At 41.8% G+C, this 27,730-nt stretch overlaps 2 protein-coding genes across 6 annotated transcripts in view; one reads left to right on the top strand and one right to left on the bottom strand.

Annotated features, from left to right (window-relative positions):
- ACTR3B (actin related protein 3B) overlaps positions 1–27,730 on the top strand; it is a 94,975-nt gene that overhangs the window by 35,326 nt on the left and 31,919 nt on the right. The window contains exon 1 of one of the 2 annotated variants that reach the window (XM_031607800.2): positions 14,661–14,749. The exons of the other annotated variant lie outside the window; for it this stretch is intronic. The gene's annotated coding sequence lies outside the window, so the exon portion shown is untranslated. Of the gene's footprint in view, positions 1–14,660; positions 14,750–27,730 lie in introns of those variants that run through there. 2 annotated transcript variants of the gene reach the window in all.
- XRCC2 (X-ray repair cross complementing 2) lies at positions 1,284–12,055 on the bottom strand. 4 transcript variants are annotated; one of them, XM_090143176.1, is made up of 5 exons: positions 10,968–11,096; positions 10,362–10,620; positions 9,184–9,530; positions 6,683–6,764; positions 1,284–2,278 (listed from the first exon to the last, which is right to left on the bottom strand). In XM_090143176.1, exons 3-5 carry the CDS (start codon positions 9,415–9,417, stop codon positions 1,563–1,565), a joined length of 1,032 nt encoding a protein of 343 aa, XP_089999302.1. In that variant the 5' UTR covers positions 9,418–9,530; positions 10,362–10,620; positions 10,968–11,096; the 3' UTR covers positions 1,284–1,562. The 4 variants fall into 4 exon arrangements, with proteins under 4 accessions (XP_089999302.1, XP_089999303.1, XP_089999301.1 ...); XM_090143177.1 differs by lacking the exons at positions 10,362–10,620; positions 10,968–11,096 and adding an exon at positions 11,341–12,055; XM_090143175.1 differs by having other exon boundaries at positions 10,362–11,109.

Below are 27,730 nucleotides of genomic sequence, written 5' to 3'. Positions count from 1 at the left end.
GCACTGGGCTGGAAGGATGCAGACTTGCTCAGCATCTTCACAGAGATCTGCCCACACCACGCAGATGCCTGTTTCCATATACAGGAGTACAGATGTGCACTCCCAGCTCCATGTATGGAAGTCTGGGTTCACAAGCCCACCCAGATGCTGCATGGAATTCAGGTATGCTTTCAGCTTGGAAAGGCGGGCTTCAGAAGTCAGCAAGTTAAAAGGTGAGAGTCTAACCATAGACTTTTCTTAAGGCATCTTTCTCAAAAAGATACTGTGCAAAATATTTCTTAAATATCTGTTTTGATTAATAATCTGTTCTATCTAAGCTATAAAACGTGTTGTGCAACATGACTGAATGAATACTGCTGTGAGAAGTCTTTCCCCATGTTTGAGTCATTTAAATTTGTAAGCTAATGTAAGTTTTTGTATTAAATAATGTACTGTGTGCAATCTTCCTTCTTGTAAAGCACTTTGAAGCTTTCGAAGGGCACTCTAGATTAATAAATAATATGGTATTCTTTGCCAGAACTGTAGGGCATTTCCCATAAGTTCTGAATTTTCTTTGCCAGAATTGCAACACGTTGCATGCCAAATCCTGCACACAAATGCTCTGTATGTGGCAAATACATATTGGTAAAGACCAGAGGCATGGCATTCCTGGATTTCTTAAGGAGGATGGAGGAAGGGAAAGAAGTGGGAGGAAATAATGAGGGAGAGGAGGAAAGAAATTTGTCTGCGCACTAAAAAAAACAACAAAACCACCACCGAAACCAACCCATAACCCATACTTCATTATTGTCATTGTCATTACTGTCAAAACCGTTTGCTGCATGCAGCACAGACTCACAGGGGTACTCAGAGCTGGGTCTTCAGTTCCTCCTTCACTTACGGAAATCAGGCCTCCATTTTTGTCCTAGCTTTAGATTCTTCAAAACCATCAATTTCTGAAGGTCAAAACACCTGAAATCCTTGTTTCTTGAGCAAATGATAATATCAGCAGAGAGACTGTGAGATTAAAGAACCACAGTCAGGATTACTACTATTTAACAGGCTGTGAAGACAAATCTTTCTCTTCAGAGTCGTGGATGCATTTCATGTGCCCTTGGCTACTGAACCCAGACCCATATTTTTGGAAAGAGAACACTTGGCCTTTTCGCAGTCTACCCCACAGATAACTAGGCTTCTATTTCCGTACCTTGGAAGAAAAGGATTAAAAAGCATAAGACCCAGAAATGAAGTCAGTGCATTTGACTGCATATTGCAGAGGTTACATTAATGAAGGACAGCAGGAGTTTAAAATTATTTCAGTTATCATTTTCTTGATTTAATTTCTTTTTTGCATTAAGCACAAACAAATAATAGCAACATTCCTCACTAGCTGAGACTGAACATCCACAACAGTAAAAAAAAAATGTTAAGGCGTTCTGCCCTTCTCTTTGTTGAAGAAATTAGTGACAAAAGTTCTTAATTACCCAGCAACAAACTGGTCATTTAGAAGGTACTAAAACCTACCTAGAGCAAATCAGGCCTAAGCATCAAGATTTGCCAGAAGTTTAAACGATCAACTGAAATTAAAATTGAACTCCACATTCTGTAATACTAAATGAACGTTTTGCTACATGGTTTTTTTTGAGGTGGCAAGAAACGAGCGTAAAATCTTTGCCGTTGCCAGAATTAAATTGCTTGGAAAAAAATATCCTGTGGGTTACCATTTGTTGCCATGATTTACAAAGGTAAGGTCGATAGTCTGCATCAATTTCATGCTGAAGTTTCAAAGGAAAGAAGCTTTCTGCAGAGTTTGTAGATTTCTGCATAATGGACTGTGTTGTGGCAAACAGGACTAAGTGATGCTCCCTCACAAGCTTTTCAAGGAAGTTTGCACATTTCTTCAGGTTCATCTCCTGCAAGTTAAGACTCTCCCCTCCGTTACTTCTGTCGATCCAATAAAAAGCTGATATGCTATCTAAAATCAAAAGGCAGAGAGAGGGGTGGGTGCAAAACATGTTTTCTAGAGAATAAAGAGTGAGAAGTAACTGAGTGCTACTGTTACAGTTCACAAGAAAAAGCCTTCCCAGGCAGTGCTTCATCATCTCTTCTGTGCTTTGCTCCAATCTGTGCTCAAGAATGGTAACGAGACGAAGCATATCAAAATGGTAGTCTGTATCAATGAACATGACTTCTACTTCCAGTCCCCCTCCTGATTTTGGAATGATGCAGCGGGCTATCAGGTGATAAAGCATTTCAGTTTTTCCTGTTCCTTCTGGACCATGGAATTCAATGACATCTCCTGTTCATAAACAAAGAACAAGCTGTCACATGAGGGCTCCGAGTCAACTTTCAGTGTTTATGGAACAAATATTCACTATTCTGCTCATTTGAAAAAGCATTTTTGAAAGCTCTGAGAGACATAACAATTGTTTACATGCTAGTTAGCATCTAGCAAGAGAAATCAAATTGTCATGTGCTTGTCTGCTATCTGCACCCATCACAACATCCCAACAAGAGCCTGTGACCAGTAAAGAGAATGCCTGTATATTTAATACGAAGTCTTCTCTGTATTCGTAATGTGAAGCTGCTTCTTTCAACAAGAGGAATTCACAGATTACCTTAATTCCAGGCAACGATTCTCCTGTTGGAAACAGAGGTTCTCTGCTCACAACACTTTCTATAGTGGCGGTGCAGGAATAGAGAATCAATTGCAACTGTATTTAAACACGTTTGTTCCTGCCTGAGTCAACAGGGGTTTCAAGTCACAACTTAGAGATGATATCCTTGCTTGCAAGTGCATACAGTGTCAAGATGCAGTGTGGGAAAAGTGTGGCAGTGAAGAACTAAGCTCCTCACCCACTGCAAGTGTTTAAAACAATTGACACCTGATGTAACAATGCACCCATTTCAATGGCACTCAACTGCCCACCTCTCCCTACTGAAATTTCCTGCTTCTCCAACACTGCAATCTCATTTTCCTGAATTTCTGATACTTCAAAATTTATTTTAAAAGCTGGATAGCCTCCCAAATCCTTCCTTACTTATCTGTTCTGAATGGCTCTCCCCACTTTTGAGATGAAAGATGACTAAACTTCCTATGCCACTAATCTTCACTTTCTCTTCCTGCTCAGAAGTTGCAATGTCCAACTCCACCACTTGCAGCCAGTCACCTCTCTGCTGTGTCACATAGGTTACACTGGTGACACAACAGAACCCTGGTGCAATTATAACACCCGAAGGGAAAAGTCCTAAATACGCTGGGTAGGTCATGCCCCCATAGCTCAAGTCTGTTGAAATCTTTTACAAAATTGCGTAAGGTATCTGTCATTAAAGAGCAAAGTGTGTGTTCTGCTTGCTACTGGCTTCAGCACAAGCTTTCTGCTGCCCCAAATGGCATTGCTGAGCCCAGGTCAATGGCTGGCTTAGGCCAACACGCAATGCAGACTGTTAGACCTATCTTCCATACAACACACCTTCAAAGAATGCAGCAACTCCATCCCTTTCAGAAGCAGCAGTGGACAAATCTGATTTACTATTCGTAATGATGCAAATTAATCATTCTGTGTAGTAAACGCTTGACTTCATCCACTTGAAAATGTTTTATCCAAAGCTCTCTACTATTTCCTATAGGGCCATACACATAACATTGGTGGGGCCTTTTTTGGGCAGAACTAACAGACTTATGTAAAACTTAGAAGCTCAATGAAGAGTTTTTGTGGTGCTGGCTTATAAATTCTAATAGCAAGACTTAAAGTTTGTTCCATATTGCTAAACAAGATGTGCACCCCGGTTGGAGTTTGACCAAAACACTTAAGTTATGCTGATATTCTGAAAAGAGTAACAGTTTGGGCTATGAGAAAACCTCAAGGGAGCAGGGGATTTCTGTGCCTTCGTGATTATTGAAGGGACTGCCCACAAAAAGAACTGATGCAAAGCAGAACCCATTTATAGCAGTAACTATAAATGTAGGGTTTCCTTCAATTAGAGGCCAGGCTGCTACAGTAAGATAAGGAAGGGAAATTCATCCTTCTGGATCAGAGCGGACAAATGATGACACAGCAGTGCAGGAAGTGTGGCCAGCAGTGTTTTCAAAAAGCCACTGACACTATCTCTCACAAAAGGTCATGGAGGAAAGCGAGGGATCAGGACCAGCATCATCCATTAATGTCAAAGCACTCTGAAGGGAGGATTAGTATAGAAGTACTGTTCAAAGTATGGAAGCAGCCTGAGAGGCTGGGTAGGAACAGACACTTTAACATGGAAGAAAGATAATGGGAAATTATTGTATTAGAATTCGTGTAGCCTGACATTAACAGTATCAGTAAAGGAATGTTCCATTAGATTGGCAGAACATGTGAAAGAAAGACAAACCTACTGGGTTAAGTTAGGCTGGAAAGGTTTAACAGATCAAGGTGAATTATCAGAATTATTTGATAAGAAATTCAGCACTGATAGACTGAAGAAGTATGTTTTAAGGAGCAATCCAACACACCACTGGGCTCTTAACAGCCTGAACTACAGACAAAACACCAGGCCCACGATGGGCAGACAAACCAGCACCTCTGCTATGCAGGATAAGCTAAATGATGTTGTGTAAACATCAGTATTCATATAACACTAATCTATTTTAAAACAAAATGCTGTGCTCCATCCTAGCCATCAGTTCTGTGTCACTGTTAGAACCACAAGAGTCTGAGACTTTTCTATACTCGTTACACTACTGAATGTTGGTCAATCTATTTTGTGATGCTGCGTTCAGAAGCAGGCTGTTGGAATCCTCAGCAACAGCACTGCAGGTTTCATCAAATGCCATCAAATACCTTGAAGTTACTGGGCTAGTAAATTATCATACTGTGTAGAAGCTGTCACTGATATTTGTAAGTGGGGTAGAAAGGCATATTTATTCCAAATTAATTCTGGGTGTCATACTACTGCCGCACACCAGAGCTTTATATGGACACCCACACCTTCATGCCAATGGCACAGGAGAAATATGACTGGCTATAGAGGAAGCTTATTTAAAGCTCATGTCATTTTTGCTCTATTCCAGAAGAGCCCAAATGGTATGTAATTAACATACATGTGTTCTTAAATATACAATTCCATCATAATTGGAAGCAGTGACTGGAATATCACAGCAGTACCTCTATTAACAGTTCCTATTTTATAATATTCTGTCACACGTGTTATGAACACTTAACTATGATGTAACCTTTGTATAGTTTATTGAAACTTTATATATATTTATGTTGCTTTGTTTCAAATACCATCAGGAAAGTAAAATTTAGGTCATTGCATTGCCTTCATCTCATCATTCCTTCATGGTCAACATGTTATAGTATTCCATAAAGACCCACTGAAAATGAAGTTTGTGACAAACTGAGGCAGATATTCAACAGGGACTGGATAATGAGAATGCACGTGAAAAAAAAACACATGAACTCATAAATAAATATACTGTGGTATTAAAGACAAAGTAAAAATATAATAGAAGATGAAGTCCATATATATATATATAAAGATTTCTGCTAACATTACACAACTCCATTAGTGTCAGCCAAAAAGCATGAGCAGCACAGATAATAATTCATGCCATTGGTTAAAAGCAAAAGAAAAAGAGAAGTGCTTTATAAGTTCAGTGAATGTATTGGCACAGGGAGAAACCGGTGATGAAATCAAAAAGTTCCCATCCATCTCAGAGCAGAGGTTCTGGAAGAGTGTTTGGACAGCCTTGAACAACACACAGAGCTTTAAGATCAAAGCAGATATGTTATGAATGGAACTATAAAACCCTGCTGACTGAAGTAGTGAGGGCAATTACTGGCCCCCAAGAGAGGCTTCTCATAGGCTGTTCTACCAGGATGTGCCCCATTCAGCCTCAATTGTTTTTTGTATGTGAAGTACAAAAATAGACAAAAATATAGCATTTTCTAATCCTGCATTTGTAAAAAAGAAAAGTATTTCATCTCAAAAAAACCCAACAATAAAACTTCAGGAGGCATTTGAAGCATACACCATTTTCAGGATTTTTCTTGCGGGTAACAAAACAATTCAGAATGAAGAGTATTTAAATCACCTTCTATTCTCTGCTCCATTCACAATGACTTACCAACATTTCTCTGCCCTTTGTCTTTGTTATATCACATTTGAAACTTCTATGGGTAGGAATCATATATTGCTGAACTCTTAATGTAGTCCCAAGTGCTGCAGAATAACACACAAATGGGCTCACGGAGACTGCATTTGTAGACTGAGCATCATCCCTCATCCAATTACCTTGATTCTTTTTATTGCTTTTTCTGCTATTTCTTCTGAACCTGCTATAATTTGTGGCAATCCAAATTGCAGACATGTTGATAAGTGCTGCAGCCACACACTTCTCATATTAAGTCTATTCATTCATTCATTCATTCATATATAGATAGATAGATAGATATTCAACAATGGTAGCACCTCACAGCATGAGCCTTTCAGTTTCTGATTGATCTGCCTTTGTTATCAGGTATTCCAAGCTTTGTGTATTCAGAGCAGCCTTTTCCACTGTAAATCCACAGGATTTCACAATCTGGAAAAGCTGTCCAACAACATCCTGGACAATCAAGGAATTACTGGATGTGCTCCTTTCCAGTGAGCTCAGTGATTTCTTTCATTACAACTTTTACATTGACATGGTTGCATAAATATGTTAAAGATACATTTTTACCATGAACAGGAGATCCTTCCTCAGCAAACAGATTAGGTTCAAGGTTTTTCAGTGAACTTCTGCCCTCAAGGCGTGCAAGCAGCTTTAACAAAAAGATAGAAGAGACATGCTGTTACCTCAAAATAATGGAGCTTGGGAATAACTTTCAAAGGATTCCAAGAATGGGGAGTATTCAATGACAGTTCTATTTTAAAACATTTTCATAAATACACATGCAAACCCACAAAATGGAGGACAGCAGCAGAAGTCTCCATCCTTACAAACACAGGTCCAATGGCAATAAGGAACAGATATACACCAGGAGAAATAAAGGAGAAATAGAAAAACAAACGAAAAAGCTGCACAGGCAGACTAACAATAGGGATTATCTTAGAATCACAGAATGGCCTGGATTGAAAAGGACCACAATGATCATCTACTTTCAACCCCCCTGCTGTGTGCAGGGTCACCAAACCACCAGACCAGGCTGCCCAGAGCCACATCCAGCCTGGCGTTGAATGCCTCCAGGGATGGGGCATCCACAACCTTGGACAACCTGTTGCAGTGCGTCACCACTCTCTGTGTGAAAAACTTCCTCCTAATATCTAACCTAAATCTCCCCTGTCTCAGTTTAAAACCAGTCCCCCTTGTCCTATCACTATCCACCCTCATGAACAGCCATTCCTTCTCCTGTTTATATGCTCCCTTCAGGTATTGAAAGGCCACAATGAGGTCTCCCTGGAGCCTTCTCTTTTCCAAGCTAAACAAGCCCAGTTCCCTCTACCTTTCTTCATAGAAGATTACCTCTGGTATAGAGCAGTGAAGGCATCAGACAGAACAAAAGGACAGAAGATCACGTGTAACAACCATCTCCTCCACACTACTGGTTGAGGTGAAGCATTACCCATCATGAGTGTTAGCACACTTATATGTAAAAACATGCACATTTCATTTGAAAAGTTGTACAGAACTCCCATGGGCTACCACTCCTATTGTATTAGAGCTACTTGTTCAAACACAGTATAGATTAAAAACAATCCAAAGCAATTAGCCACCAATGGCTTTTCAAGAACCTGTGTAAAGCAAGTCCAGATTTGTAAAGTGAGTTCCTCCAAAGTGCACCGCAAAGCGAGCCGATTGTAAAACAAGTTAGCCAAAGTTCATGGACAGTTTCTTAAATTGACAGGTATTCGTGTAACAAGCAGACACAGATTCACCCAGCTCTGCAGTGCAGTTTTGGCATAGGAGAATCAGCACCTCACCCAATGCTCTTGTTCCCTATGAGTAGCAATACATGTGGGAAAGGACTCTGTGGGATGCCCAGAGCACTCCCAGCGCCAAATTTAATTCTGCAGGACACCCAGCTGTCATTCAAAGATTTAAGCAAAACCAAAAAAAAATCTTGTTTGGTTTCACTGCATCCTCCTTACGTGGAACGAGCACAAAGCTTTAAATGTACACCGTCTTATCTCACTTTCCTCCCTGCTGTATCAAGGAGGAGCTTTTGCTCTGAATTCTCTTAAAAGCTGTTTAAACAGTTGTGCATGTGTTTGCCTTTAATAGCGGAATAAAGCCGCATTAAAGTGCCCTGAATTTACTTGAAGTGGTCATGATGGGAATCTAAGTGTGACATTTCCATTGACATTTTACCATTCCCTTCCATTAAGAAAATGTCAATGTGTTCACCTTTGTTTGCTCATTCCCACATTATCAGGAGAGCTTTCTGACAAGCCCACCGAGGGGCCATGAACTGCTGGGCTGACCTCACTGTGGACCTGCAGACTCTCCTGTCACACTGCCCGTGTTTGTGTAGCAAACTGAACACACCAAGATCTCTTGAGTATTCAGGGAACCAGTAGGGTTCTGTGATCTGGGCGAAGCAAACAACTGGATGGACATCTATAGAGAACACAGAAACATTTATGAGCCCCTACACACACACCCAAAATGCAGCTGTGGCCACCCATACCCCAGCAGCAGCCCCAGTCCATGGCAGGAGAAGCTCCCCCAGCAGCAGACAAGGGCTCTCACCCCCCCCTCATGTGGCAATGCAAGCTGTCAGAGACAGGAAACCACCACAGGCTGCTGCTCCTGATGCCCTTCAGCTCCCAGCAATAGGACAGGGGCTGGGAGCAGCAGCACTGCTGGACTGCAACACAGTGCCCTAAGGAAACACATTTCTGCAGCTGCTGCTCCCACATTTATCTCTACACTAACAAATACATTCCCTGCAGACTTTTTTTTTCTGGAAACGAAGAGTCCCTTTTTCTTCTCAGACTATCACCTCCTCAGCTTACTGCCACAGCACTGGAAACACTCAGCAGAGCGATGCTATTGTTTAAATACGAATCCGTCATTGTTTAAATGAGTTTATACACTCATTTTAAATAACTACAGGTGCTCACTCCGAGCAGTCCTCCTGTTGGTAATTTATGGTAATTTGCTGATGATAGCACACCTGTGTTTTTATCAAACTCCTATTTACTTCCGAGTTCTGAAGCAGAATCTCCAAAGGCACTTGCCTCATTAGTGTCACACTGTGAGCAATGGGGTTCCTGGCAGAAGGAGCGAACAATTTGCCTTCCCAGCTCACAAGGGTTTGTCCACACTCTGACAGAAGTGACAGCAGCTGAGCTGTACCGTGATGAGACAGCAGACAGGGATCCCTCAACTCTGCAGGCACAGACAGTGACAAGGCGGGTTTTCCCAAACCAGCAGGAACTGCCTTGGCTGCGTTCCAGGGAAGGCATTTCCATGTTGCCTACTTACACTGTCTTCTAGATAATGAGGGAAAGGGAACATCTATGGGGATTAAAGGGTGGTCTCGATGATGGAAGTCAGGTGTCTCAGAATAGCTGTGGGTGAAGTCCTGCCATGCAAAAAGCACAGAGAAAAAAGCACCATAATTTGAAATCGTGTAATTCAGACTTCTGATTCTGTAATTTAGCTGTAGATGCTCTTCCTTTATAATGCTCTTTCATCATCTTTCATAGAAAATGTCACCTTTTAGCAACATCCTGGTGGTAGGTCTTCCCTTGTACGCATTCTTGAGAAGTGCAATTATTCATGCAAGAAACTGCACACAGGTGCACAGAGTAGGGAATAACATCCAGCATGTTGGGAATAACAATCCAGCATGAGTTGGGTTAAATGTCATTAATGACAATGCTCAAATATTTCAGCAGTGTCTTTTATCATTTATCAATGCCATCTTTTTAATAAAGAAAGATGTATTTGAATATCCCATTAACTAAAACATCACACACTTGCACCATATAGGTCTCAACAAAGCTAGGCATAAACGTAAGCATACGTGTAGGCCTTGTCAGAAATGAGATATTACTTAATTAAAATGTTAAAGAAATTCAAATTAAATACTTGAACTCTGCTAAGGGCTGTGAGCTAACCTACAGGCTATTTGTAAGTACAAATCTATCTCATGCATGAGACAAATCTTAATTCTCAACCACCACAACCGCTCCACCTGAACTTCTGTAAACTTTGGGCACGAAGATCTGTGCTAGCAATTCATCACTTATTTGCGATGCACCAATGGCATTCTAATTTGTTGCATTAATTACACTGAAGAATAAAATTACAAGGCTGTGATCTCCGTATAATCCTCACTAAAATCAGAGCTTAAGCATCAGGATGTCAGAGGAAGCTTATTTTCAGTGAAATGCTGCTTGAAGAGCTTTACCTGGATGGTGCACATCACTCCTATGGAGGCAGTGGGATCACTGTCCCTGGGGGGGTCTCAGAGCCGTGCAGATGTGGCACAGAGAGCCACGGTCAGTGGATATGGTGAGGTGGGCTGGGATTGGACCTGGTGATCTGAGAGGTCTTTTCCAACCTTTGTGATTCTGCGATTGCACTGTAAGATTCCATCAACCCATCGGCCGCGGGCTCCCGCCTCGCTCAGGTTTGGTCATCAGTGAGTGTTTTAAATGCCAAAAGGCCTTAAGAACAGAAGTCCCTTATAAGAAAATGGCGTTTTAACACACAATAATTAAGACCACTCGTGTTGCTATGCTTTTATGCGTTCCACGCAGCGTTACCGCGACAGGGTAACGCACAAACCTCCAGGTAATGAACTTGCTGACAACGAGCAGGAATAACAAACGCTTCAGGGAAAGAAAAACCCGAAGAGCCCCCAAACTGAACCTCCTCACGTCTGAAGAACAGGATTCTACCACCCGCACAGCACGTAAACCACCACCAGCCTTCCCCCATCTGTTTCACGGCTTTTCTTCCTCACAGCACCCGCTGCACCGTTCGGGAGCGGGAGAGCGAAGCAAACCCTCACAAAGACATCGCCGCCACAGCTCGAAGCGCTCCCGCCTCAGGCCGCCACAGGCGCAGCCCCGCAGCCCGCCGCTCCCTCAGGCGCTGCCCGCCCCCTCCCGGAGCCGCGCTCCAGGGCAGGCGGGGGGAAGGGCGGCGGAGCGGAGGCGGGCGGGTGCGGCCGGGCCGCCGCCCCTCCCCTCACGCACCGCCCTCGCGGGGCCCGACCGACGCGGGGCGCCCGGCCCTGCCCGCGTGGTTACGCGGCGCCGCCCTCAGGGGGCGGGATGAGGCCGGCCGCTCCGTTCCCCGGACTGAGAGGAGGCGCGGCGCGCAGCCGCCATCGGCCCTTAGGCGCCCCGGGGGCTCTGAGGGGAGCGGGGGCAGCGCCTCACCTGAGTGCCCGACTCCGCCCTCCGGAACGCGTCACCCATGGCGCGGCCGGGGGAGGGGGCGCCGCTCCGCTCCCGATCCCCCTCCGGCCCGGCGGCCTGCGGCAGCTGCGCAGTCGCGTTGCGGCCGGGCGGCAGCTGGCGGAGCTGTGCGCATGCGCGGTTCGGGCCGTGGGACGGGCGGTTCCGTCGCGGGTTCGAGTCCGTTGCCGTCTCTGGCGCTTGGCGTTCCCGTGGGAGCGGTCGCTGCGGGGAGGCAGATGTTTATTTCTTTTTATAAAAAAAGACTTATCTCCGTTAGAGGTTGTTGGTTTTCTCTTGAGATGGAGGTGGGCGTTTAGGAAGGCCTGCAGGCCCCGGGCAGGGCGTGGTGTCTGTCAGGACAGGAGGCCGCAGCCCCGCCCCGAGCCACCACGGCGTGCTGTGCTGGGCTCCGTGTTCACCGCGGGCCTTTCCTGTGCTTTTGGGAGAAGTCCCGTTTCCCAGTTGTACGCAGAAACGTGAGGAGCGCAGGCTGTTGTGTGCAGAAGTGGCTGCTGGGGCTGAGGTGATTCAGAGGAAACTCATCTGCGTGGCAGTCATTAAGCTCCGACGCTGGCAACGTTAGCCCTGTAGAAGCCAGCTATCAATTATGGCTTATATTAAAAAAAAGTCTGGGATATTTGACGTGCATACCTCTGAATGAGCCGGCCTCGTGTGGCATGCAGTGCTCCAGGGTGGGATCCCAATGCCCAGTGAGGCTCTGGTGGTTGGTAGTGGCCCATTGGCCATTCCCCCTCAGCAGGGGGAAACGTGGACAACCTGTTTGTGTTTTCTGTAGACTCGGTGCTAGCCAGCAGGGATAACTATAGCAATCCCACTCCCTGTATCTGCATATCAAAGAACAGCAGTGATATCATCTCTTTGGGACGAGGGAGGTTATCAGTGATACTGCACGTTCTTACAGATTGGAGGAGAAACCAGTGGTGGAGTTCTTTGTTTCTTCAAAGAAGTGAAGTTTGTCTACATAAAAAGAGTCTGCTGGAGTGAGATTGAATCTACCACGAATCAGAAAAACCTAACCTCAACTGGAAGGCGTAGGCTTTGTTTACTTTTTAAACCTTCTTTCAGCCCCAAATAGCTCCCTCTAATTCAAAACACCCTGTTGTTGCCACCTAGTTCAAGGTTTTTAGCTGAATGCCACTTGCCTCCACAAAGACAGGAACATTTAATCACATTCCAAACAGTACTTTCAGTGTCAGGTCCTCAGTGTCCAATGTCTTATTAAATCACAAGAAATAAGTACTCTTTTGGACAGCTGTTGTAGGCTTTCTTATTCTCTGGATATAAATACATGTAAAATTATCAAAAGCAAAGGTGATTAGCTCTCTAGTATTAAGTTGGTGAGGTTGGAAAAGACTACTCTCATCTAGTCCAACCCTCAGGGCATCCCCACCACATCCACTAAGCCATGCCCCTCAAAAAGGTAAGACTTGGATGGCTCCGTGGGGACACACAGCATGAAATGCAATTTTGAAGGTCAGACGACCTTAAGAGTTGTGTGCCTGACTGTTCTTACAGTACCATAGAGGTCTGGACCGTGTTCCCTGGAAGTATTCAAAAGGTTTCTTAATTAGAAGTGATTGCCCTTGAAGCTGACTGATGATTGAACCTAACCCGACAGTAGAGCAGACTCACTGTGAATTATGACAAAGACACTACTCATTGCATCAACCATGTGATTATTATTTTTTTTTTAATTATAGCCTCTTTGTTGCTGTTCTCCTCTAATTAAAGCCATTGCACTAATTTAAAAAAGTGATTGCTGTTTGAATTCGGAAACATAAAATACACATAAATGCCAGTTGACTGAAACCCACTCCTACCTCATCGCTAACCACTGTCTGTATCTTGGTAGGGTGCTATGGGAATTCTGTGTGGGTGAACACAGTTTTGGTATTACAATCTAATGCAAGATGAAGTCTCACAGTTGAGTGGAGATCAAGTGACAAAGATTCCAGAAAGAGAGGCTAAAAGCATTGAACTCACCAGAGCAGTAGAAAAACCAGATATTTAATGGCCTGATTTGTTTAGTACATAACAGAAACGTGTAAATCAAATAAGTGGTCATCTTGATTGGCAGATTGCAGCAACCACCTCTCTTATGTTACCTTTGCATTCATATGCTTAATACACTGAGGCTGGCATTATTAATTTAGAAAATTGATATTTGCTCTGACAGTGCTCTGCCTTAATAAAGAATCACATTTTTGCTTTTTACATTTATTTATCAGTACAGTTACTTTTCTTGGCAGATAGAAAGTGAGGTTTTGGCAATTACACATATTTCAACCTTTAACCAACCCCATGCCTTACACAGGTCTTTGTCTACCAAAATCCTTGCACTTCAGCAGTCAGCACTGTTGGCATCTTGTCAAATTCAGTATTATATTTTTTTTCAAACTTGCCAGTGTATTTCTCATCCGTTTCCCTTTTTTGGTTTTCTGTGTGTTTAGTAATCTCCGTGTTTACCTTGTACCTTTAGAGAAAAACATTAACATAGGTAAGCAAGAAGACTCTTTACCATTGGCTTTATCAAAGATAGATAGGAATCTACTTTCCATTTCTGCTTTATTTTGTTCTGTTTACATTCTTTTTTATTTCTCTGCAGTATTCCTGAGCAATAGGGAGCACCAGGAGTACAGTATCCTACCTGCACCTTATTCTGTTTTTCTACTACAAAGAAGAATCCTCCTTAAGACAGAATCCTCCTTAATGCAGAATGGCTATAAGTAGATCGTTCTATCCAGGGACTCTATGCCCCAGCACTCCTGTTTCTACAGGCAGAAAATTAGTCTTCCTTTGTTTGGCATGTGGGGAGCCTCAGGGTGCCCCTTGAGCCATAGGCACTGTTTATGTAGCAATTCAGCAGCAAGAGCAATGACTTTTCTAATGGCAGAAAGATCAGGCTCTGGGGGTGTGCATCTCTGTCTGCACAAAGTGCACATTGTGGAGAAAATTCCTCTTTCCCAGTCTACATTTTGAACATCTTCCACAGTGAGAGGTTTTCCCCTGCACGTGTTTAAGACATTCACTGTTGAGAGAGAAAATGATGGTGCTAAAGAGGAAGGCATTTAATGTGAAGTTGCAGCCTCAAGCAGAATGATCTTTTTTTATTATTATTATTATTTGTATTTGCTTATTTGTCCGTTCATCATTACTAATTTCAGCCAACAGAAGGAAACTGGGTTGGGTTCAGGGGAAGGAAGGACTTGCATGAATGCCCAGGGGCTGTAGAGACCTGAGTCGACTGTTTATATAAACATTAACTTTTTTTTTTTAAGACACAGAGTCCTAACCTTAAATTGTCAGTTGGTCTGCAATACAGAGACAGCCCAGAGAATTAACACCCCATCCTGGAACAAGGCCTGAGGTAAGAGCTAAACAATAGGGAGAAGCACAAAGCAAACCAGTGCGGTGACAAGAAATGTAGACTGTGTGAGGATGTTTGTAAAAAGGTTAAAATACATCAAGTTTTTATATTTAATTAGGTAATAGCTAAATTAGAAACTGGAATTTAAATGTTTCTTCCTTTAAGCAGTTTTTTTTTTTCAATCACAGAGATTTTGTTCCAACATGAGCTTCATTATTTTTGTGTATTGTCACTTAATGTTCCTTGCAAGATTTGTGTGGGTGACATTCCAGCACAAACCAGCTCCAAACGGATCTTCTAGGTTGAAAACAGTTTGTTCATATAGTTGAATTAAACTCTTTAGTGAAGTCAGCTGTTGTTTTGCTCATTAACCTCTAGAACACCTTTGCTCCAAATGTGACAAGTTGGCTATCTGAAAACTCACTTAAGCAGAAGAGTCACTCTGAAAGACAAAACAGAAAGGTCTCATTTTTTCAGTCTGCCTCATTTACTCCTTTGTCTGGTTACCCTCAACGCCCAAAAGGCTGCCGAACTAAAGACCACCTCAAAGTTGTAAATAAGTCTCAGCTAATACTGATAACAACAATAACCATTTTGAAAGTTCTGACTTAAGGTGGATGTTGAATCTGCAGGTGGCAAAGCAAATGATGGACTGCCTTTCAGATCATGCACAACCTGTCTGTTGTGTGACTCCTCCAGTTTCATGTGGCTGATTTCTGCCCCACTGTTCCAAGTTTCTCTCAATAACTGAAGTGATCTGTCACTGGGCTTTATTAGATTTTCTGAGAGCAGATGGCTGATTCTTTTTACCTGGAGAGCTGCCACTTTCTGTAAATGCATCTCAGTTTTACAGTAGTATAATTTATCTGTTTGCATGACAAATAAGCAGGTTAAATTACAAGGGTGTTATAATTTCAATGGCTTTAGAGAAGGTGATAGATTTGCTGTATAACCTGGGGGAAAAAAAAGAGGAAAGAATTGAGTCCATTGGTGGATGGGCTACTGGCCATGAAAAAACAACTCAGGACGTTACTAAATTCTGGCATCTGTTGTAAAGTTTCAGAGCTGGTTGCTGGATATTCTGCTTTACATTTCGGCTTGCAGAGCTACATCGTAAATAAACTTGGTCTGTGCAGCCATTCACATATACTCATGAGTAGACTTCTTATTTCTGGAGGTTGCCTTTTATCAGCTTGTATTGCTGAGTTTGAATTCCTCTTTGTTTGTTTGCACCAGGTTGTTCTTTTCCTGCTGCTGCTTCCGTCCTGTTTGAATAATTCTGTGCTGGCTCACTGTGAAACTGCCAGATATCCCTTATGTAGCAGTTAGCCACATAGATAAGGACTGGTTTTGTATTGGTGACCTGGCAAGGGCTATTTCTTGCTTATACGAAAGCTGTCTTTATTTGGCACCTGATCTGGGGCCCAATTGAAGTTAGCAATAAATTAAAAACTTATTATTTTTACATAAATTTAAGGAGAGGAGCATGCAATTTATAGAGACAGATGAGTAGTCAGTGGTGACTGCGGAGGGAGTTTGGTTCTGAGTTCTCTAGCTCTGACCCCTGAGATTCCCCATCACTGCTCATACCCCACAGACCAGAATAATACTATTTTGCCCTAGCCAAACATGTTTGATAAAATGCTCTCCATTTCTACTAAGCTGCTTGATGAAGTATGGATGATCTTTCTAAATTCTGCTCTTGCAAGTTCTTCTTTATTTAAATGTTGCCCTTACAAACCTCAAGTTTTACAAATGTGGCGAAGAAACCATACAAGTGGTATGGCCTTGCTGGAAAATCAATGCAAATCCTAGGCTTATCAATAGAAATGAATTAGAAGGTTAATTAATTAGCTATGTATGCCACCCTGGATATGCTGCTAAAAGGTACATCCAGGTAGCTGACAGTGACTCCAAGCCGACTGGTTCTCCTTAATGAAAGCAAACCAGACCTTGCCCCTGTGGTACAGAGAGTTCTCTGTACTAATGGTACAGGTCAAATGTGCATTTCAAACCGTGAGATAAAGCCCAGGAAGAATAAGTGAATAATCCAGGCCATTTTCTTTTCTTTTTCTTTTTCTTCTTTTAATTTTTTAAGAACTGACTAGGGAATCCCCATTTTACCCTTTTTACACAAATTTAGCATTAAAGTTTCTGTTTTCTGTAATCCCTGCGGACCTCCTGTCAGCGTGAAATATACATCTATTTCTTTTCTTTTTGATCTTAACACTTGTAAGTAATAAATAATTGATTGCCAAAGGAATTCTGGGAATATATTCAGCCCTAAATTGAGCACTAAACTATTTGCAAATGTGCTTAGGCACCAGCCCAAAAGATACATCAAAAGAATGTCAATTGGATATTGGGAAGCAAAGTGCCATCATATGTTAGAATTAAGAAGCATAAAATATAAGTAGAGAGATAACAGCTGTCAGAGCTGATGGTGGTAGTAATAGGAAAAGGTATGTTTTTATAGAAGGCTATAAACCTTTGTTTAAGCTAGACCACACTTTCACCTCAGTAATGACTCTCCAGGCCATATTCAGGGAATGCCTCATTTGTTGGCTACTGTCTTGAAAGTGGGGCTTGATGGTGAACTTACCCAAGAGATATCAACAACTTTATCTGAATCATCTTTGAAATAAATCTATTAGAAAAAAACTGGGGTGTATCTGGCTGCCTTTAGTGTGGGTGACAGATTCACTGTCGCAGTCTTACATCACTGTGTCTACAAGCCCCAGCACGAGCTTGGACAGTAATGCCAGTCTGCTTCTGTGGCTGTGCTTGCAATGCAAACAAAATCCCAATACCTGAGTGTCTGTTGAACGTATTTAGATGTTATATGATATTAGTTTTGCCAGTGCAACTGAAGCTTGATATGCTTTTGATGGGGCACATACTCTTGGAATTCATTTCCGAACACACAAGAACACGATGACAGGAAATGACAAGGATGAATGAACATGGATTTATTTACCAACAGTAAATCATGCTTGACCAACCTGGTTGGTAGATATATAGTTAAATAACTGGCTACAAAGATGGGGGAAGACTGATGAATGTAATGTATCTCATCTTTAGTAAAGTTTGACAACATAGCATCCTTATCTGGAAGCTGAGAAAGTAATGGTTTGATGAGCAGAATGTTACATTAGTTGAAAATTGCCTGGATCTCAAGATGTGATGAACAGTAATCAGTAGGCCAGTGCCCAGCTGGTGACAGGTAATAGATGAGAGCCCCAGGGTTGGTACTGGGGCTGATACTCCAGTATTTTCATTGTGTTCAGCGAGCACCTTCAGAAAGCATGCGTGTGGTGCTGCACTGAGGGAAATGGCTGTCACGCTCAACTGCTTCAGTCTAGAAGGGTCCTGAAATACAGCACTGGGATATATTATTTGAAGATGTGGTATCTTGATCCTTTGAGATTTTCAAGCATCAGCCAGACGAAGCTATGACTGACTTGTAGTAGAGTTGGTGATAGTCTGGGTTTGAGTACGAGGTTGGTTCAGATGACCTTTGGGAACTTCTTGTAGTCAATATTTCTCTGATTCTATAATCTTTGTTTCCACACAGCAGCTAGAAGAGTCACAAGTTGTTTTGCTTGTGTCCTATCCCAAACCTGTTAGGTTTGTCTTGTTTAGAAGATTCTTGCATCTGTTCAAATGGGACACCTGTGACCAGAGGTGTGTATCAAAGATAGCCTTGCACTGGTGTTGTCAGAAGCTGTTCAGAACTTTGGTGCTATGGGAAGCTATTTCCATGTGACATAGGTTTCATTCACCTCAGAGATTCTCCGTGTAAAGCAACTTGCAGTAACTCTTAGGAGGTAATTGCACATGTGGAGTGTTGCAAAGAGAGTGTGCTTTGTCCATGTTTGTTTGGCATGCTCGTGATTCTGTCATGAGGATAGAAGATGGACATAGGAGTGGCACAGAACAGACTCAGCTAAGAGTTCACTGATCCGTAGTTTTTCTGTCAGAGAATACAGGCTGGTGGTAAACAAGGGTCCTCGGGGACTCTCTTCTGATGGAAGGAAAATTTGGGGGATATTTTGTAAATTTTGGAGACATCGTCAGTTAATGATTTCAGTGTGACAGTTGTCTTGTGCAAAAAGGTTTTTTATAGATCTTGAACTTAATTATTCTAAAATATCTGAATGACAAAGGCCATAGCTGAAAGGGAACATTTAAAAAAATGTTCTTGTTGGCTCACTAGTGGATTGAAGTACAAGATTTTGCTCTTTTGGTTTTGAAATTGTGAAGCTCCCCTAGGATGGAAACCTTTTCATACTCTATGTAAAGCTGAATAGACACCTAGACATTATATTAGGGCAGCACAAAATAGCCCTGCTGCTTGGGAACACCACCCTGTATTCTGATTTCCTATATTCACTGCATTCAGGCACTAGTGAAAAAATATACCACTTAGAGATAAGAATGTATTCCCTCTGCTCGTGTTCATACCTATTTTAATACCTGATTTTCTGCAAATGACAGTAAGATGCCGATAGGAGTGTTCATTGAGGCTGTATATTTTTTAGTGAGCATTGAAGTATATTAGGAATGAAAATGAATTCTAAATATATATAAAGCATAAGATTTTACATCAGCTGTATGATTTGTGCATTCACGTAAGCAGTCACGGCCTGAGTTTTCTGATGGTGTACATTTATAATAAACTTGCTGAGAGATCTGAGATCTGGTAGTAGTTGTTTATGGAGGAGAAAGTATGTGACAGCATTCTTTATCTGCAAATGGGGTTTTCTGAAGTACTGGAATACTGTCTCTGGTTATGTAGATCATAAAAATGTGGTCACTTCTTCTGCTACCTTAATTTTTAATAAGCAGTGCAGCAGTAGATTAGGTTATATTTAAACACTGTCTGATAATGAAGCAGTTCACTACAACAAATCTGAGTAATTTAAGATTTTCAGTGTGGAGACAAAGGCTGCAGTTGCCTTATGCTTCAAAATTATACAGATTCAGACTGCTGCTGCAAGATGTGGCTCCTCTCTGGGCTCTAGGTTCATGCTGCCTCTTTGCACTGTTCTATGGCTGGGATCTCAAAGGTGGATTTCTTCTCTGTGAAATTTACAAAGCTTAACATTCTGAAGCACAAAGTGAAGTGCCCAGAAAGAAACACATCACTGCTAGGCCATCCGAAGGTGATATAGAATGTTTTTTGTGTCTGGCCCAAAGCAGAGTAACTTCTACCCTTTAATTTGCCAGGGAATTGCAATAGGCTTAAAATAGTTTCTGTACAAATCCCCTGACACCACCAGAGTTTCAACAAAAATGATTTTGCTCAGGGTAGCAACTGCAGTAAGAAATGCCATGATGCCTCCCAAAGACCTGCAAGCAAGCACTAGCCTGGACTTACTAAACAAATGGTCCATAACAAAGAAGGTGGTGTAAGTCAATGTGGTAATGCATTGGAACAGACTGCCCAGGGAGGTGGTGGAGTCACCATCCCTGGAAGTTTTCAAGAAATGTGACCATGGCACTGAGGGACATAGCGGGTGTGGGGCTGGGTTGATGGTTGGATGTGACGGTCTTTAAGGTCTTTTCCAACCTTAATGATTCTTTGGATCTATGGAGGTGTAGTAAACTTGTGGGAGCTATGACCACAGATTTCTGGGAGGCTCTCCATGTTCATGTGGCATTTCACAAGTCACCACCCATAATAAAAGCAATTACAAGGATTCCATGCAACAAGAGCAGGGTGTCTGAGAACTTATGGCCATTCATAAAGGTCATTGGATTCACAAAGGCTGCTGTATTTCTAAGAGACCATTGCAGTTGCCAGTGAATCTTACTATTGCTCCAAGTAATATGGTCCAAGATCATCTTCTAATTGAATGTAGCATCGCTACATTGGTCCTAGGTTGTTTTGTTTTTTTTTTTTTTCTAACTGCTTTTTCTTTTGTTTTCCTCTTTTCTGAATTTAAGGATAACATCATTAAGTTTTTAATTATTTAGACAGTCATGGAGTTATTGTGACCCAGAAGAGCTCTTTTCACCCCATTCTCTGGAGTTGTCAGCTGACTGCAGTATTTTCCTACCCTACCAAAGTGAACCTAATAGTTATTTTGAGAACAGCTAAATAAAATAGCCAGACTTTTGATCTCTACTCCCCTTTCCTTCTTGTTCTTGGCAAACAAAATCCTGATAAATGAAATTTTTACTAGCATACTCCCCAAGACCCTAGATTAAATGAAAAGGTAGAGTGGAGGTAAAAAATATAATTATCTGGGAAATTTTATCCATTATTATATTTAAAAGCGTGTATGAGCAAGTGACCTCCAACTTCTCAAGAAATGAGGTGCCTCTGAGGAATTAAACAAAGCTAGATAGATGAGGAGTCTTAGGAATAGTGAAAAGGAATACAAATAGGTCAGCTAGCTTGCAAGCAGCTCTGCAAACGTTTTAATAGACATAAATGAGGGGCCTGGTGAACCAAGAGGAAGCAGACCTGATAAGTTTGAGTGATTGTGGAAGTAGCTTTTGGAGGCAGAGCTCCAACTTTATCTGCATCTTTGATATTTTCCTCTTTCTCTTGGGATCCTATCTTGGGAAAAATATCACATTTCACAGTCCAAGCTAATTAGCCAACAACTGAGATTTAAATCGTTAATTACAAGCATCTCTGCTGACACATGACTTATGCATTGACCTTTGTGTGACTAGATGGACTACTGTACACACAGTGTGTGTTGACTACAGCAGTAGAAATTAACTTTGATTTTCTTTTCTCTGGATTATCTGCTCCCTTTCTGTTAAACAACAGGTGCATCAGGCCCAGCCAATGCTGAGGTGACTGCTGACATTCTCCAGCTGTGCATTTATCCTCTGCTTCCATTCTTCTTTGATTTTTTTCCCTCCCTTTTGTAGGATGAAAGTAATGACAATGTGAGATTCTAAATATACCCGAGCAGCTCACAGGTTCTGTGATTGTGCTGGAGGCTGTGTGAAATCTGCAGGCAACAGCGTGCCTGCTTGCAGTTTTGCTTTAGGTGAGAAGCTGTTTAGTGCCTTAAGACAAAGTCAGAGACATAAAGTCCCAAAGGCTAATTCACTGGAGGAAATGCTGTCAGTGTTTGCCTGAAACACACCCCTTAGCAGGAAATGTCCCTGTTGGAAAACAGTGAGTGTAGTTCAGTGGTGGATCTCCATTACATTGAATTAGACACCCACAAACAGGCAAGTTTGTCAAGTGAAACACTGCTGAGAGAGAGCAGGGGAACCATCCATCCATCCTCACAGGAGATCTCTAGGAATGCCTGATCCTAGTGAGGCATGTATTCCTTTAGTGCCTCAAGCCTGCTGTAGCAGTCCCTGCTGCTCCCTCCTACTTCCAGCTTACTTCTCCTGGGTAGCAGTGATGGGTTGAGAGGTAATGGCATCTCTCTTCCTTCTGTCATATCAACTCATCATGGTGTCATCTGCAAACTTGCTGTGGGCACTTGATCCCACTGTCTGTGTGACTGATAAAGATGTTAAAGGATGCCGGTCTCAGACCACCTGCCACTGACCACAACCCTTTGGCCATCCAACCAACTCATTATCCATTATCCAGCTGTCAAATCCACATCTCTCCAATTTAGAGATAAGGATGCGGTGCTGGACCATGTCAAAGGTCCCACACAAGTCCAGGTATATGATTGCCCTTCCTCTCTCCACTGATGCCATCATTCCCTTATAGAAGGCCATCGGATTGGTCAGGCATGATCTGCCTTTGGTGAAGCTGTGCTACTGTCTCACATCACCTCCTTGTCGCTCAGCTTTCAGAAGGATCAGTTCCACGATCTTCCATGTGCAGTCATAAGGCTCACTGGCTTGCAGTTCTCCAGGTCATCTTTTTCCCCTTTTTAAAAAATGAGAATGAATATATACTGAGGTGACGAGGTATTTGTTTTTTTTTCAGGAAGCTTTGCAGGAAGTACAAAAGTTTCACAGCACTTTTGAGACAGTGTTAAGGGCTCATCATGTTTCTTCTGTTCTAGAGCTCTGGCAAGTTTGTATTCCAAAGTGCTGTCACAGTGGATATATTTTTTTCTATTTTTTAAAGTTTAGTTTCTCGTGATAGCTACTTGATATGATAGCAAGTGGTTTGAATCACTATTTGAGGGTATCCCTCAAACTGGCTAAAGTCAGGATTTGCTCATAGTGCAAGTGGGAAGGCTCTGGCCTTCTGGCTATAAACTTAGGCATGCTTTTTATTTGTTCACTTATTTATTTTAAAATTGAATTGTGTTAGGTAAGTATAATGTGGAACAAGTCCCCTGTTTACTTTATTTATTTATTCATTTATCATTCCATGAGGGCTGGCTGGGGGCAGGGAAAGGAGTCATTACTTTGTAAGTATGTGTTTACAAAGTGATGAGATAGTGGCTGGGCAGATGTGGCTGCTGGGAGATCTTTAAGCAATTGCCCCATCCTCTCTAACTCTGAGCTCCTGAGTTACATTAATCTCATGTTTCATCCCTAAAGCTGTGAAGCAGATACATTTTTCAAACAGTAAGAAACATTTTACTTTCCTGTTTTTTTCATGCCAATTCCATACCTTTCCTGAGGGAGCTATAGTGCCTGGCTGAGTGGAAAAATAATTGTGGGTCTGCAATAAGTAGATAAGATGGAAAACTTGTTCTATTGTAAAGAATGCAGCTGCTTGATTGCATCTGCCTGTGTTGTCTGTGTGTGATATCCACTTTCTTGTTGTCAGAGCTTGAGATGATTAGTACTGCATCTTCACATCACTGCTTGCACCTACTGATAGCCTTTCTTATTTTCAACTCCATCATGTGATAGTCTCAGCTACTGTAATGATAGCTGAATTTATGAAGGGAAAAAAAGGAACAACCCATAACTGAAACAAGGCGCAGCACCCACGCAAGTTCCCAAGAAGAGCTTCATCCTTAGCTGTTCTAAAGAGTTGCTACAAGCCTTAACTTATCAGAGTAGGAATATAGGCAGGAGGAGGTTTGGTATGCACAACTCACACAACAGAGGAGTGGACGTGTATGTCTGCTTCAGCTGAGGGTCTGCTTTTAGCATGGGTGAGTACAATTAACTTTGATCTGCTTTGCTTGGGCAACAGGCAGAGTGAAGAGATCCTGAGATGTGCCACCCACTTGGTTAATCACCTGCAGCCCAATCCATGCTGCTGCACTGCCACTGCTACCAGTTGTTAAGATGTAGAGATCAAGAGCAGTTTGCAATTGTTTGCAGTTCTCTCCAGGTGCAGAACAGACCTGTTGTTCTCTGGTGCATGTGGAGGTATTGTGTGAAACCAAAGGGCTGTGGGTTTGAAAGTCTTTGTTTTCACAGATGGTGAAGTTGAGGTAGAGGAGATTTGAAGTGTGGGATTTTGGCTTTATACACTATTAGTATCAAAACGTTTTATAATTCATTAGCAAAATTCTATTACCTATGGAAAAGGCCAAATTTGTTAGTTAATACGTGTTGCAGCCAAAGTAAAAAAAGTAGGGTTAAGTGCAGGGAAGTGTAAGTGGAGACACAAGAACCGAGGGAGAAGAAACAGTGAAGAGTATTTGAGAAAATTACATTTTTCCATATAGCTGAAGATGAAAACACTCATTTGGGAAGATGGGTTTTCTCTCATATCTCATGTGGACAAATGTTAATTTTTGATGGCAGCTGGGCTTGAGCAACTTAGAAAAATATGGAAGGCATGAATCTTTCTGGTGCTTGAGCACCAGAAGCAAAAAAGTGTAAATCAGTGGGCATTTGACAGCAGAACTACCATAACTCTGAGTGCTCTGCAATAGGTGGCAGCTTTTAGATGCATGACCTGTGAATTGCAAGTAAACACAACATCTCATAATCTACAGTTTTACTGCAGAGTAGAAGAGTACTGCTGTAAGTTAAGTCCAAGTAGAGATTTTGGGGATTCTTAATCAATTTCATCAGCAAATGCCTCCCCCCACAGATGTATTTACTTGAAGTAGAAGTAGAGTCCGGCTACAGTTTTTGTGAATCTTTCTGTGGGATAGCCTCTGTTGGAGGAAACAACCCATTCCTCCCTTGGCAGAAAGAATGTGCTGGTATTTTAATGTTACTGAAGAGAATTAGCCCCTGGCTTTTGTGGAAGGCTGGATTTCCACCTCCAAGTACTTTGTGCCAGCAGCAGCTTCACAGCCCTTCTGGTGGGTGACTTGTTGCAACCTGAAGTATTCACAAGATTTTCTCCCAAAGCCTTTTTTTAAAAAAACAATTCTGCTGCTTGGGGAAGTAGTTTGGAAAGACTTGGTAAGATATTTGATATAAATACCAGGAATTCTGGAGATGAGGAATGGTACGCTGCTTTTAATGGTGCTTGAGACTGACTACTGCCTTGCTCCTAAGGCAAGGCTTGGTCTGACCCATTTTGTGTCTCTGGGTTGATCCTGTCACACGTACTTTGGATCTCCACGATTTTGGACAGCTATGGAGGGCTACAATAAATGCTTTTGTAAACCCTGATTAGATCAAAATGATGTTTGTGTTGTGTGTGACAGTTCTTGTGGTGACTTGGTGAACCGAAGGCTTTGTTTCCACAGACAGACTCCTTGGTATCTCTGGTTTGGCTGATTAACAAATACATTTAGTAACTGGAAAAATATGTTGCTGCTTTGTTGATTCATTTGATGTATTTAAAAACAACAACAACAAAACAAACAACAAACTGATTTGCTTGTCCAAACTAGTCTAGCTGATATATCTGCAGAGGTAGGCTGGGCAGGAAGGTGTTGAGATTGGCTCTCATCAGACCATGGCAATCTCGTTTGCTTCATGGTCTTAATGAAGAAATCAGTTCTGAATTACAAACAACTATTCTGGGCCTCAGATGAGGTATCATATGGCGTTGTTGTAACAAACAGATCTATGTTTTATGAACAAAATGTTATGGGAAACTTACCAAACCACAAAACTTGAGTGTATCTGAGATTTGATAAAAACTATCTAGGTTGCTCTGAAAATAGTGCCTCTTATTTACTTTCATGGAAGCTACAACAGATACAAAGAGCACAACAACACTGTTTGACAGATCAAATTGTCAGCTACAAAATACTATTTTTCAACACAGGTATACTATTAGCTATTCTTTTTCACCAGTGATGACCAAGAGCCTGCATGCCACACTTGTACAAATCTGCATGACTACCTGAAACATAGCTTGTTTTTCATATCGCTGTTGCAACTGCTAAAATGCACCACCCACCATCTCACTTTTCTCACATGCACTGTTTGGTCTTCATAAACTTTAGCAAGGATTGATGAATGTCAATGGATGTCACTTTGTCTGCATGGAGGAATTCAATGACACACCTTTGCTTCATGCACACTTCCATGTCAGACTGCCCCTCTGCTGCCATCTGTTGCACTGCAACAAAATGTAATGGAATATTGGTGGAAAGGTTCAGCCTCTACTGCCATACCAGCAACGTCCACCTCTGATCTGGTGGGCCAACATCATAAAATAGGAGGCATTACTTTCAGAGCAGCCTTCCTACATTGCATAAGTTATGTGACTGACATTTTAATGATTCAGACAGTAATAGGAGAAAATATTCCATTCGGTGCACAGAAGACAAGATGTGCAGTTTCCAAGCTATTAGGTTAGTTAAATCTGCAGTCACTTCTAAGGGTGGAAACCACTGGATAGGAGGTTTTGCACAAATCTGTGTAGTCACCTTTGAATTGATGCACTTCTTGTAGTGGGGGTGATTTTATACAGTGTGGAGCTGGGCTGTTGTTTGCATTCTGGAGTACCTCTGGAAGAATATTAACCTATCTTCTGTGTGTGTGCATTCATCTAAACATCCTGAGTCACCATTTTCAGAACTGGCTGTAATGCATCTGTTGCAAAAAAAGATAAAGATTTGTGTGGCCATATGTGTGCCGAGGAAGACAAATTCATCACTCATTCTTTGTTCTGTGCTGTTCTGACTCCCTTCTGTAACAGCTTCAGACAGGTCAAGCCCATAGTCCTTTAGATATCAACACTTTGGAAGATGTCTGCCATGTTACTTTGTTGTCTAATGATCTAGCTGTGCTGATGCTGTGATCTCTCTATCTGGGAGGGAAATTCTGACCTTTCACTGTTAGCTTCTTAGTGATTTTTCTTCATACATCTGCTCGTAATTTTCAAATCTTTGAAGCTTCTACAATTTCTTCAGTCTTGATTGAAGTTGTGCAGTGTGTTTAAAAAGTGGGGGTAGCAACTACTGGCGAGCTTTTTTTCCTTTGAATACCACATTGAGTACACAAACAAGGAATTTGAAAATGAATACTAAAATTGATATCAAAACTAGAAACATGCAGTTGACCTTACACTATTTCCCTGGTCAATACAGGCAGTCTTCTTTTTTTCCCCTTAAATTTGCAATCTGTAAATGTATCAGCAGCGTTGTTGAGGAAGGAGTAGTTCAGACCTTCCCTATATACTGACTAGACCTGTTGTTTTCCAGGTTTCCTTAGAAGTGATGGGGTAAAACTCCACGTAGCTTCTTTTTATTTCTAAAATTAGAGATGTGATTTTTGGCAAGTTCAACAGTGTGACATCGTAAAATATACAGCATTGAATATATGGAACAAAAAATTTGTGTTGTGTTTTAAAAGCAGATAATATGTTATGCTATACATATATATTGTATTTGTACATACATTTGTAGTCAGAGCTTTATCATTTTAATGATAACCAGATTTCAAGGTAGACAGGAGTGTTAAAAGATGTGAAAGTGAGTATGAGAGCTTATTAGAAGACTGCTTGCTTTGCTTGAGTTTGAAGAACTACTGCTTTCATTAATTATGACTGTTCTATCACAACATTTCTCTTAGAGTAAGAGAAGTAACTAAATAAAAGGGTATTATTAACATAGTTGTCTGAGTTACTGTGGTTGATATTCCCAGCTAAAAGAGGGTCCCAGGTCGTGCTGGATTCATTTCAAATTTCAGACTGTTATTTATGAAGAGCAGAAG

Source organism: Phasianus colchicus, chromosome 6 (assembly GCF_987193195.1).
Source record: "Phasianus colchicus chromosome 6, bPhaCol1.hap1.1, whole genome shotgun sequence".
Classification (NCBI taxonomy): Eukaryota; Metazoa; Chordata; class Aves; order Galliformes; family Phasianidae; genus Phasianus; species Phasianus colchicus.
This window is presented reverse-complemented; position numbering and strand designations above follow the sequence as displayed.

Excerpts from the sequence above, each read along its gene's own strand:
- XRCC2 (XM_090143177.1), bottom strand. The coding sequence starts at position 9,417 with ATGGAAATGCCTTCCCTGGAACGCAGCCAAGGCAGTTCCTGCTGGTTT. Across the intron at positions 6,765-9,183 it reads CACAGTGTGACACTAATGAG|CTGCTTGCACGCCTTGAGGG; the intron begins GCAAGTGCCTTT and ends TTTTTGTTAAAG. Across the intron at positions 2,279-6,682 it reads GGAAGGATCTCCTGTTCATG|GAGATGTCATTGAATTCCAT; the intron begins GTAAAAATGTAT and ends GTTTATGAACAG.